We start from the raw sequence: 12,864 nt of genomic DNA on the forward strand, positions 1-12,864 counted from the left end.
AAGGGACACTAGAAGTGGGCTCGCCTCCGTCAACGGCCTCGTCGCCACCCGTGCAACGGGCCGCTCCTGTCAATGACACAACGGAAGCAAAGCCCTCGGAGTGATCGATTCCATCACTCATATCGCGACCACCTGAGCGGTGCCGACTACCTCCCTTATCCTTGTCCGCCTCCCTCGGTAATCTAGTCCCTGAGTTGCATAGACGGCATTCTAAACGCATTGCGCTGCATTTTGGCGGGTTCACATTCGACATCTTGTCTTTCAAGACCGGGCTGGCAAAAGTTTTGTTTTGTTGTATGGTCGCTGGGATGAAGGGTGGGAGCAGGAGACTCTTCATCTGACCATGCCGGCAGGTCTTCGCTTTCTGGCAGTATGGACTCACGCATGGCGTTATGGAGTCACGTCATAGGGTTGGGTGTAATTTTGCGATGCCTCTCTGTCTCCTTCGTTTCTTCGATGTGGAAAGCTCTCTCTGAGCTACCTTCCAACCGCTAGCAGCCGCGATTTTATTGAGGGTGCGGTTAGGCAATGGAGGTAAATTACCACTTCTCTACATGCTTTTCCACTTTTAACACAGTACATGTGTTCATATCCTAAGGGGGAACGCACATATTTAGAGCTTTTTCCGGGTTCTCTTCATCAGAGTTCTTATTCACTGACAGTTTCTCTCTTTCGCTCCTTTTCACTGTGATGATGTGATCAGTCGGCATCATGAGACGTTATATGTGTAAGGCCTGCCCTTCAGTTCACCACGATTGGTATACTTGTGTGGCTTGGGGGTATGAGGTGGAGTGAGATTGGTGGAGGGGCCGGTGCTTGCTAGATTACTCCTGTTCTTTGTTATAGTTTTGGCATCGAGATGTTCTGTTATGCAGGGGGGGGGGGGGGGGGGGGTGTGTGTGTGTGTGTGTGTGCGTGCGCCACCGTATTTGGTGTGCTCGTCGTGCTGTGTACCGTCGTGCGTGACTGCAGTTGGTCGACTGATCATTTATGCGAAGTCTAGATAGCGGTCCAACTCTTACCGATTCGACTCCATTTGACCAGTCGAACTGTGGACCCCAGCCCTTCTAGCCACACGCTCCTGAAAGATTGCAAACGTTATATAAGTCCGCTCGCAGCGGACGGCGCCGGAGACACGGTCCCGGAATGGAAGGGAGTCGGGGAGACGGTGGAGGGGGATCGAGGAGGGCCCAGGAGGATGATTGGGAAGACGTAGATTAGAGGGCCGTGACAAGGTGGCGGATTTGACCAGGGCACTGCGAATAAAGGTGTGCGGAAGGAAAAGTGATGATCAAATAGGTAGATGGTGTGTACATTATTATTATTCTTTGGTGGATTTTGTCAATGCTCATTCCTTGCCATCTAGCGTGAACATCCGAATATGCTCTTCGCTCAATTGACGATGGAATATATCATGTGCCTCCTTCAAAAAACGGATCTTCGACATCCAGCTGTCTAACTGGGACTCATGCAACAGCTCTGTCAAAATATTCCATTGCAGGTTCTGTGCCCCTTATCGATAACACCTCCTATCTACCACAAACAGCTTAGTCTGCGCCTCGCTTGATCCAAGCTCCAGCCTTATGACGCTGGCCGACCTCAACTCATGCGCAACGTGTTTCCTCGGGGGGTGACAACAATTTCTTGCTTCCTCCTACATATCTGTCGTGACTCCTATGATTATACCCTATTTCTTCCCGAATCGACCCTCATCTCTTCCGTCACATCAATCATTCGAAGACTCCCCAGCTTCAGTAGCTTACCGGTAGCCTGCGCAAGAGCTCAAACGAATACTGCATAATGGGACCACCGTCGGTCAGCAAAGCGAATGTTAAATTCCCGGTCTTTGTTGCAACATTCGCACACAAGTACGTCTGTTGCTCAAGCTTTGGAGATAGGACGAGAGCTGATGGTCTCTCAGCAATCCCTCGATTCTTGTCGTAGGCGGAGGTGAATGCGGAAACCCCCAACTCCGGAACCGTCGATTGACACATAACTAGGCGGTGGAGCAGGGAGAAGCGGCGTTCCCAACGCTATCTGTGCGTTTGACACTTCCTCACGTGCGCCAACCCTCGAACCATTCGCAAGAGCGGACCTATCACGAGATGAGGACTCGGTCACTAGCCTCGCATCGGTGTCCACGAAGGAAGGTTGCATTGTCTATGCCGGTATCAACTCGTCGGAAGAGGAGCGATTGAAGGGGCAAAACTCGCATTTCCGCGCCTACGAACTGGTATATCCGCGGAGGAAGCCAGGCAAGGTGGATGAGGAGCAAGAAGGAAAGATTGAGTACCTCAGTAAAGCACGGCTCTTGACCCCTTCCTCCGAAAATGCGAGAAGAGAAGGCTATCAAAGATTGGTTAGGCTATCACCACCCGCGAGCAAGTCCGGGGGAAAGAGGATAGGAGTTGTCGCCTCATCACTGCAAGGGGAAGAAAACGAACTTCTCATCTTTGCCGCCGTGTCCACGAAGCCTGCGACATCCGATATAATACAGCGAGTGAGTCTGAGGGATAGGGAGGCTAATGATGTGGACATCACCGTTGCAGAAGATGGTCAATTCCAAATTGCATACTGCTTGGACTCCGCGGTTTACGTACAACGGTTCGCGTACGACTTTGATAAGAAGAATGCGGAGAAGAAGCTGGAGCCGCCGGCAAAGCGCTATGAAGCTCCCCTTCCAGATGGTAATGCGTCACCTTCAGTCCAATATACAAGGGAATCCATATCATGCAACGCTGTGAGTATGGTTGCTAATAATTGTGCATTCAGTTCTGGGAAAGAAGGCCAGGCCGAAGCTACGAGCTTTACGCTGGCTCTCACCATCGCATCTCCTTTTGCTCGTCAACCAGCCCAACCGGACGGGCGTGGAGCTTCGTGTTCTGAGACTATACTCGGAAGACGGCATGGGGTCAATCATTATGCGAAAAAGCTTGGGTAAAGGGGCAAAGCAGGCCGTTGATATGGATGGTGGGATGGACACGTTTCTTCGGGGGAGCATAACTGACAGTCGCAGTTGTGAAACTGGATTCCAATAAGAACGGAGCTTTTCAGTCCGTCATAGCAGTCGCTACGCAAGACGGTGAGCAGAGCTACCCAATCTGGGATCTGTGGTTGCTGAGTGTGAATAGTCTCGCTTCATATTTATACTATTGACTATGACGGTAGCTCTCTGCACGGCCTGGCGCGGTATGCTGTCTATCATGACGTTCACGACGTGCAGTAAGTACTTTTGTATACGCTCCAAGACACTCGGACTCTCCTTCTACTTATGGCCACCATCTTGATGCTAACCTGCGACAGGATGACCAAAGTCGTCTGGTCGCCGTTTAGTCCTGCTGAGGCTGCACAGGTAGGTGTTGTCGGGCGTCGCCATGTGCGGGCGGCTGATGGTGTACTAGACGAAGAATGGCAAGCCGAGACTCATCCGCCTGGCATCCACGTCGCTTTCAGGGTCAATATCCGTGGACACTTTCGAGCTTAGGCATTCCAATGAACGCAAGTGAGTAACACGCGCCCTATCCACGAGAACGCCAACTGATTGGCCAGTGTTCTTCTCTCATCCATGAACCGCAGACTCTACAACACTGCCATATATGCCGCATGTGCTTTTATAGCGCTAATGCTGGCCCTCATGGTGCAGTCGCTTTTCGATCCGGAGGGCAACTTGACAAAAGGAATCATTCCTGCATCACTGCAGAACGCGGCTAGCGGCGCCAAAGCCCCGGGTGTCCTGATGGAAGACGCTCGTCGAGCACAAACCCACCTGGATCACGCGACGGCCCCTGTGGCTAAGACGTCACAGCGCATACGCGACATGCTCAGTCGGGATCAGAAGGACAAGGAGGAACAGGCGCAGAAGAGAGCTCTGATCATCCACCATGACCCAGAGGCGGACTCGTCGCTGAGCACTGAAGTTCACGAGGGTGAGGAAGAAGATATAGTGAAGAAACATACCAAAGCCAAACGCTGGCAGGAGCTCTCCCAGGCGGAACGCCAAAGATGGAAGGAGAAGCTGGTAAAGGCTGGTATGTGGGCGGTGGAGGAGGGGGAAACCATCTTGAAGGGCATCTTCTTCTCCGAGGCCGCGGGCTTTGTCGGAAATGTTGCTCAGGGGGTGATCAATGGGTGAGGGCGGTCACTCGATTGGGTTCCCGGTCAGAGTCGCCCTCGTCAGTAAGTGGAATGGTGCTCCACGGCCGTGCCCTGCAGTGTTTCTAATGGGAATTGGCTATTCGCGAGTGGTCGCAAACTCCCTTATAATTATGATATGCGTATGAGCGGAGTCTTGTAAATGTAAATGTCGTCGTTGAGACCTCGCCTTCCTTGACCGCGCTCTGGTTCAAATGCAGTCACCGAAGGCGTATCCGCATCCATCAATTCCAAGCAATCTGCATGACGTTCGTCGAGCGGCCCACCTCTTGATGGTCATCCTGTTTGGGAAAGCGGTGAACATTGAGGCCCGTGCGTTGACACAGGCTTGGCGGGTGATGTCTACCGCACTGGAGCTCATCCTCCGCAACCACGGCTTAAGACGTGCCCCACGCCGACTCCCTGCGTTTACTCTCCCTTCTTCCTGTCTATGGCAGGCAACCGTCTCTCCTTTTGCGCTGCCGCCTGCTCTGGGTGACGCCCGCACTATGGCGCAGCAACCCCCATTGACCGCGGCCCTCGACCGCATCACCAGCGAGCTCCGATCCAAGTACCAGCACCTTTAACTTTACTCTTGCGGGCTACCTTGCTGATCTCGAAAAGGAATGATGATACCCGCCAGAAAGCCGCCCACCAACTGCGGCAGACCGTCGAGGTCGCTCATCGAGGTTCGTCACCATCACTTGACATGTGCCAGGACTTCTCTCCGCTCACCACTGCAGAACTCCCTCCGAGCTCCTTCGCGAATTACTACAGCGATGTAAATAGTCGCATTTCTAATCTCATCATCAATGGAAACGACTCCAGCGACCGCATCGGCGGTATACACGCCCTCAACGCCCTCATCGACTTCAAAGGCGACGATGCCGGCCAGAAGACAACCCGCTTTGCCAGCTATCTCCGCAGCGTTATGCGGGGCTCCGACTACGCTGCCATGTATGTGGCTGCAAGAGCTCTGGGAAGACTGGCCAAGCCGGGGGGCACACTGACTGCCGAACTGGTAGACGCGGAGGTCAAAGGGGCGTTGGAATGGCTGCAGCTGGACCGCACCGAGGCTCGCCGCTTTGCAGCAGTCCTGATATTGAGGGAATTGGCGAGGAACTCACCCACCCTCATGTACCAATGGATCGCCCAGATATTCGAGGTCATCTGGGTCGCACTCCGCGATCCCAAAGTACTCATTCGCGAATCCGCAGCCGAGGCCATCAGTGCTTGCTTCGAGATAATATCTCCCAGGGACTCACAGATGCGCCAATTGTGGTTCGGCCGCGTATACGAAGAGATATTCAAAGGTTTCGCGCTTGGGACCAACGAAGCGATCCACGGGTCATTGCTCACGATGAAGGAATTGCTGGACAAGAGCGCGCTCTTCATGGATAACCAGAAATACAGAGAGTGCGTCGAGAAAGTCTTCTCCTACCGCGAGTGGAAGGAACCACTTGTTCGACGGGAGGTGGTTTTGATTATCCCTATCCTGGCTGCCTACTCGCCTACAGAGTTCGCAAGCAAGTACCTACACCAACACATGCTGTATCTCCAAGGGCTCATTCGGGCAAATCGCGACATGGATAATGCATTTGTGGCTGTTGGACGCATTGCCAACGCTGTCGGTGTCGCAATCGCACCTTATCTCGAAGGTGTGCTCGGCTTCATTCGAGAAGCTCTGACTTCCAAATCGTGAGTCTGGTTGGCACATACGACCCCGTGATGAGGCAGCTGACCATTTCCACAGAACCCGCAAGGTTCTCGTCAATGAAGCGTCCGTGTTCCAATGCCTCAGTATGATCGCTGCCGCAGTCGGACAGGCGTTGAGCAAGTACGTCGACCAGCTACTAGATCCGATCTTTTCGCGCGGCTTGAGCGAACCCCTCTTCCAGGCTCTCGTGGACTTGGCTCACTATGTACCCCCTTGTCGTCCGATTATACAAGAGAGGCTTTTGGACCTTATCAGTCACATCTTGGCCGGCCGGCAGTTCCTGCCCCTTGGGAATCCATACCAAGCGTCATCTCCGCCACAGATCTGGACCCGGGATCACAAAGATAGCGCGACCATCGCGCAAAAGGAACAAGAGATAGCCCTTGCTCTCCAAACGTTGGGCAGTTTCGATTTCACCGGGCATGTTCTCAATGAATTCGTGCGCGACGTTGCAATTCGCTATGTCGAAGCGGACAACCCGGAGATACGACGGCGCGCTGCACTGACTTGCTGTCAGCTGTTTGTGAAAGATCCTATCGTGCATCAAACGAGCACCCACGCTACGAAGGTCGTGGGAGAAATCATCGAGAAATTGCTCACGGTTGGCGTTGGCGATGTTGATGCCCAGATACGTTTCGAAGTCCTCATGGCTCTTGATGCTCGGTTCGACCGCCATCTTGGAAAGGCCGACAACGTCAGAACCTTGTTCCTCGCGCTTAACGATGAAATGTTCTCCATTCGAGAGGCCGCCATGACCATCATCGGGAGGCTTACACGTGTTAACCCAGCCTACGTATTTCCTTCCCTACGCAAGGTCCTCATCCAGCTGTTAACTGAGATCAACTATTCGAATAGCGCACGGAACAAAGAGCAGAGTGCCAGGCTCATCAGCAACCTTGTTGGTTCTGCCGACGCCCTCATCAAACCCCTCGTAGATCCCATCGTCAATGTGCTCCTGCCTCAAGCCCAGGATACTAATAATCCGGAGGTTGCCTCAACCACACTCAAGGCTATTGGCGATCTCGCGACTGTCGGCGGCGAGGATATGACCAAATATATCAAAAAGCTGATGCCGACTATCTTGGAATTCATGCAGGATCTGGGTTCCGATTCCAAACGGTTCGCTGCACTTCGCACCTTGGGCCAGCTGGCTACGAATGCAGGATATGTGATTGAACCTTATAGGGACTATCCAGAACTCATGGATATCCTTACAAACATCGTAAGATCTGAACCCGAGGGCGAACTACGAAGGGAAACAGTTAGGCTGATGGGCACGCTTGGGGCTCTCGATCCGGACGAGTATCAGAAGATCATAGAGCGATCTCCTGACGAACAATTGGTTTCCGAATCACAGGCAGTGACAGATGTCACTCTCATCATGCAGGGTATTACCCCCTCGAATGAGGAATACTACCCGACCATCGTTATCAGCACTCTCATGACGCTCCTCAAAGACACGTCACTCGTACAGTTCCACTCCGCTATCGTCGATGCGGTCATGAACATCTATGCCACCATGGGTCTCAAGTGTGTTCCCTTCCTCAATCAAGTCGTTCCCGGGTTCTTGACAGTCATACATGGAGCTCCAGCAGGACGAGTGGAGGGCTACTTCAACCAACTAAGCCAACTGGTGCGTATCGTTCGCCAGCACATTCGACCCTACCTTCCGGATATATTACGCACTATAAACGAATTTTGGAGTGGCAGCCCGCAGCTCCAGGCCACTATCCTCTCTCTTATCGAGTCGATCTCGCGTTCGCTGGAAGGTGAATTCAAGGTCTATCTTGCGGATGTCCTTCCTCTTATGCTTGGTGTCTTGGACATCGACCAGACCAGCAAACGGTTACCGTCTGAAAGAGTTCTTCATGCATTCCTCATCTTCGGTTCCAGCGCTGAGGAGTACATGCACTTAATCATCCCGGTCATCGTGAACATGTTCGATAAGACCGGTCAGCCCTTGTCCATTCGGAAACAAGCGATCGAAACTGTCGGCCGGTTGTCGAAGCAGGTCAATATATCCGAATTCGCCGCACGCATCATCCATCCACTTACTCGTGTGCTCGCTGGGACCGAGCAATCCTTGAAACAGACAGCTCTTGAAACCCTCTGCGCACTCATCTTCCAACTTGGGCCGGATTACATACATTTTGTACCAACGGTCAACAAAATCCTCGTCCAACACAAGGTTCCTCATTCCAACTATGCGCTGATCGTGTCGAAGCTGCAGAAAGGCGAGCCTTTACCCCAGGACTTGAGCCCCGACGAACGTTATGGGGAAGACGACGAGGACCTCAATCCTGCCGAGATAATGACGAAGAAGCTTGCGGTCAACCAACAGCACCTGAAACAAGCCTGGGAAGCATCGTCAAAGTCCACAAGGGAAGACTGGGTCGAATGGATTCGACGTTTCAGCGTCGAACTGCTTCGAGAATCGCCGCAGCAAGCGCTCCGGGCATGTACGCCATTAGCCAGTATATACAATCCGATCGCACGAACGCTGTTCAATTCGGCGTTTGTATCGTGTTGGACAGAGCTGTACGACCAATACCAGGAGGAGCTTGTGAGATCGTTAGAGACAGCACTCACCTCGCCTAACATCCCCCCCGAAATATTACACGTCCTTTTGAACCTTGCGGAGTTCATGGAACACGACGACAAGGCACTACCCATAGATGTTAGGATACTAGGGATGTACGCCGGCAAATGTCATGCTTTCGCAAAAGCACTCCACTACAAGGAATTGGAGTTCAATGCTGAACAGAATCCCAACGCGGTGGAGGCCTTGATAAGTATTAACAATCAACTGCAACAAACTGACGCAGCTTTCGGAATCCTTCGTAAGGCGCAGAACTATTCGGACGTTGAAATCAAGGAAACATGGTATGAAAAACTGCAGAACTGGGAGATGGCGTTGCAGGCATATCAGAAACGAGAACGCGAAGAGCCCGAGTCGTTCGATATTACTATGGGCAAAATGCGTTGTTTGCATGCGCTTGGCGAATGGGACGTACTGTCTAGCTTATCGAAAGAGAAATGGGCTACTGCGAGTCCGGACTACCGTAAGCTGATTGCTCCACTTGCTGCAACAGCTGCCTGGGGCTTGGGCAAGTTCGCCGATATGGATACCTACCTTGGCGTGATGAAGGAGCAGTCACCCGACCGAGCCTTCTTCGCATCAATCTTGAACATCCATAACAATCGTTTCGAGATTGCGACGGAAGAGATCGCCAAGGCCAGGAAGGGATTGGACACTGAACTGAGCTCGCTGCTCGGCGAGTCGTATCAGCGCGCCTACCTCCCGATGATACGTGTGCAAATGCTTGCTGAGTTGGAAGAAATCATACAATACAAGCAGAACCAGTCGAACCCTGAAAAACAAGCGAGTATGCGAAAGACCTGGATGAAACGTTTGAGGGGTCTTCAGCCAAATCCCGAGGTTTGGCAGCGCATGATGAAGGTGCGCCGACTTGTCATCACGCCGCAAGAGAGCATGGGCATGTGGATTAAGTACACAAATCTATGTCGCAAACATCGCCGCTACGGTCTTGCAGAGAAGGCACTGCAAAAGTTGCTTGACATTGATGGGGAGAACATCTTCAGCTACGTGCGTGAGCACAACGGCGAGATTCCGTATCCAGTATCTTATGCTGCCTTCAAATATATGTGGGCGTCATCAGGGGACTGGATAGACCGCAAACAGGAGGCTTTGGAATCGCTAAAGGAATTTACGGCCCGGCTCTCAGATGACCTGGCAATGAAAGCAAGAGCAAATGCGAATATGATGACGCAGAATGGAATGAACGGATACACGAACGGTCATATGATCAACGCAATGAACCCATTTGCGGTCGCGAATGGCGTAAACGGCGTTCATGGAATGAATGGCTCCAGCTTACTTACTGGATCAACCGCGACCTCTTCGCAGTTTGATCTGACCGAATGTCAACGCCTACTCGCCAAATGTTACCTGAAGCAGGGCGAATGGCAGACATTTTTGCATCACAGCGAATGGGACCACGACGACGTTCATGAGATCTTGTCGGCTTATGCCGCGGCGACGCGGTACAACCAGAATTGGTACAAGGCATGGCACTCTTGGGCATTGGCCAACTTCGAGGTTGTCAATAATATCACCTCGAAAGCGGATCGCGAAACAACTGAAGTCCCGTCGAATGTGGTCCACGACCACGTGGTCCCTGCGATTCATGGCTTCTTCAAATCAATCGCACTTTCGTCTTCTAGCTCCCTCCAAGATTCGCTCAGGCTCCTCACATTGTGGTTCAGTCATGGTGGGTTGCCTGAAGTGAATCGCACTATCAGCGAGGGCACGAAGACAGTCCCCATCGACACCTGGTTGGAAGTCATCCCACAGCTTCTTGCTCGCATCAACCAGCCGAATCCGACTGTCAGACAATCCATACACCAGCTGCTCATTGAGGTGGGCAAAGCGCACCCGCAGGCCCTCATTTTCCCCTTGACTGTCTCCATGAAGTCGGATGTATCGCGTCGTCAACGATCAGCCAGGGAGCTTATGGAGGCGATGCGAGAACACTCACCTAAGCTTGTGGAGCAGGCTGACCTGGTTAGTACGGAACTCATTCGAATTGCCGTTCTCTGGCATGAGCAATGGCATGAAGGCCTCGAGGAAGCATCTAGGCTCTACTTCGGCGACCGTGACATTGAAGGCATGTTCGCCACTCTGGCCCCACTGCATGCCATGCTGGATAAGGGCCCCGAGACGCTGCGGGAAATTTCCTTCATACAGTCATTCGGCAGAGAGTTGCAGGAAGCTCGCGACTGGTGCAACACGTATCGCACGTCTGGCGAGGCAGGCGATTTGAACCAGGCATGGGACCTGTACTATCAAGTGTTCCGGAAGATCGCGCGTCAATTACCGTCCCTGATGACCTTGGAGCTCCAATATGTGTCACCGAAGCTAAAGGAAGCGCGCGACCTGGAATTGGCCGTACCTGGGACGTATCAAGTTGGCAAACCCGTCATCCGCATCATGTCTTTCAATCCAGTGGCCTCTGTCATTCAGTCCAAGCAGCGGCCTCGCAAAATTGAGATGATGGGCAGTGACGGGAAGGCGCACACGCATATCCTGAAGGGACACGAGGATATCCGGCAAGATGAGCGTGTGATGCAGTTGTTCGGCCTATGCAACACGCTTCTCATGAACGACGCCGAGTGCCGCAAGAGGCATCTGAGCATTCAACGTTATGCTGCAGTCCCCCTGTCCACACAATCAGGTCTCCTGGGCTTCGTGCCGAACAGCGATACGCTTCACGTGCTGATTCGGGAGTATCGCGAGAGCCGCAAGATTCTTCTGAACATTGAGCATCGCATCATGCTCCAGATGGCTCCGGATTACGATTGCCTTACACTGATGCAGAAGGTCGAAGTCTTCGGATATGCTTTGGATAATACTACGGGACAAGACCTGTACCGAGTGCTCTGGCTAAAGAGTAAAAGCTCTGAAGCATGGCTCGATCGGCGTACCAACTATACTCGATCGTTGGCGGTCATGTCCATGGTCGGGTACATCCTCGGGCTGGGCGATCGACATCCTTCCAACCTGATGCTGGACAGAGTGACGGGCAAGATCATCCACATTGATTTCGGTGACTGTTTCGAGGTGGCAATGAACCGCGAAAAGTATCCTGAACGCGTACCTTTCCGCCTGACGCGTATGTTGACGTACGCGATGGAAGTGAGCAACATCGAGGGCAGCTACAGGACGACATGCGAGCATGTGATGGAAGTTCTCCGAAAGAATAGGGAGTCGGTTATGGCGGTACTGGAAGCTGTAAGTCCTGGACCCTCCAATGACTGATCAACACTAACGGTTCATCAGTTCATCCACGATCCACTGCTCACTTGGAGACTGGGCAACCGCGAGTCTCCTCCAGAACCCTCATTTCCATCCGAACGCCGGCAGTCCATCATTGGCGATGCGGAACGAGACATGAGCTCTCTGGTACGCAACCGCCCTCGTCTCAGCATTGCGCCGACAAACGACGCGGAGGCGAAGGAAGTGCAGAACGCCAGAGCTCTGCAAGTCCTCTCGCGCGTCAAGGACAAGCTGACGGGGCGCGATTTCAAGGGAGCCAAGGAATTAAAGCATACGGAACAGGTGGAACGGCTTATCAAGGAAGCGACGAATCTGGAGAATCTGTGTCAGCATTATATAGGGTGGTGCAGTTTCTGGTAGAGTTCGAGCAGGCGGGCTCTTGCAAATGCAAGCTCTCTGTCATACTCGGAAAAGAGGAGATTAGTGGTTGGGATGAGACTATCACGGCGAACTGGGTGCTCGGTATATCCGAGCTTTCGACCCGTATCTGTCGGAAGGGCAAGCACGGTTATCATGTAGGAGATGATTTGGCCAGTCCTTGGTTGTTGCAGCCATCATGGGCGAGCTTGTCTATAGGCTTGGGCTGGGGAGTATCGGTTCGGTGGCATTTCGTGGGGAGCATGGGTCGGTGTTCTTGTTCACTTGGATTGTTGGCGGGGTGTTTTAGTAGTGGGATAGGCACATGATGGAGCCTGTTCCTTTTGATGGATCAAATGATTCTGAGAAGATGTGGACTTGATGATGACTGTTGCGTTCAGGCCCTTTGAAAGATACAATGGCGTGTTACTACTGTGTATGTAGAAACTTCGTACGAGATCCTACATCGTCTCGCTCAACAACCCCCATAAGTTTCGGTCGCCGGCTGGGATCAAGCCACAGTGGAGTGGATCGGTGACGTCAGTAGCATGGCTTCACCTGATTGGTTTGGGCAGCGCATGTAAAGACACAGCAATGGCCTTATCTGAACTTCAGAAATTCACGCACCACTTTGTACTCTCTGCATTCTGATTGGAAAGGGCTGTAATGGGTTGCTCCTTTCGTTTTCTATCATTAACCCCAGAAGACTCAAGATTCCGGAGATAGAGATTTTTCTCGGCAAGCAGGAACATTTCCGAGGGCATTAACAATCTGCATCTACATTCATGGGCATTAGACATAT

The 12,864-nt window shown here is 52.5% G+C and overlaps 2 protein-coding genes across 2 annotated transcripts; both read left to right on the forward strand.

Moving 5' to 3' along the window:
• Positions 1-1,800: 1,800 nt before the first annotated feature.
• EI97DRAFT_464179 (uncharacterized protein) lies at positions 1,801-4,375 on the forward strand (the record flags this gene model as incomplete). Its single annotated transcript, XM_033801405.1, has 9 exons — positions 1,801-1,868; positions 1,922-1,950; positions 2,001-2,687; positions 2,773-2,970; positions 3,017-3,082; positions 3,132-3,222; positions 3,304-3,352; positions 3,402-3,502; positions 3,550-4,375. 9 exons carry the CDS (start codon positions 1,801-1,803, stop codon positions 4,130-4,132), a joined length of 1,872 nt encoding a protein of 623 aa, XP_033657704.1. The 3' UTR covers positions 4,133-4,375.
• A 265-nt stretch (positions 4,376-4,640) lies between these two features.
• EI97DRAFT_369434 (phosphatidylinositol 3-kinase tor2) lies at positions 4,641-12,065 on the forward strand (the record flags this gene model as incomplete). The annotated part of the gene is made up of 5 exons (XM_033795191.1): positions 4,641-4,702; positions 4,756-4,820; positions 4,875-5,829; positions 5,885-11,660; positions 11,709-12,065. The coding sequence occupies 5 exons, from the start codon at positions 4,641-4,643 to the stop codon at positions 12,063-12,065; spliced, it is 7,215 nt and encodes a 2,404-aa protein (XP_033657705.1).
• Positions 12,066-12,864: the final 799 nt, after the last annotated feature.

The sequence above is a fragment of the Westerdykella ornata genome (assembly GCF_010094085.1).
Source record: "Westerdykella ornata strain CBS 379.55 unplaced genomic scaffold EI97scaffold_2, whole genome shotgun sequence".
NCBI classification, from domain to species: Eukaryota; Fungi; Ascomycota; class Dothideomycetes; order Pleosporales; family Sporormiaceae; genus Westerdykella; species Westerdykella ornata.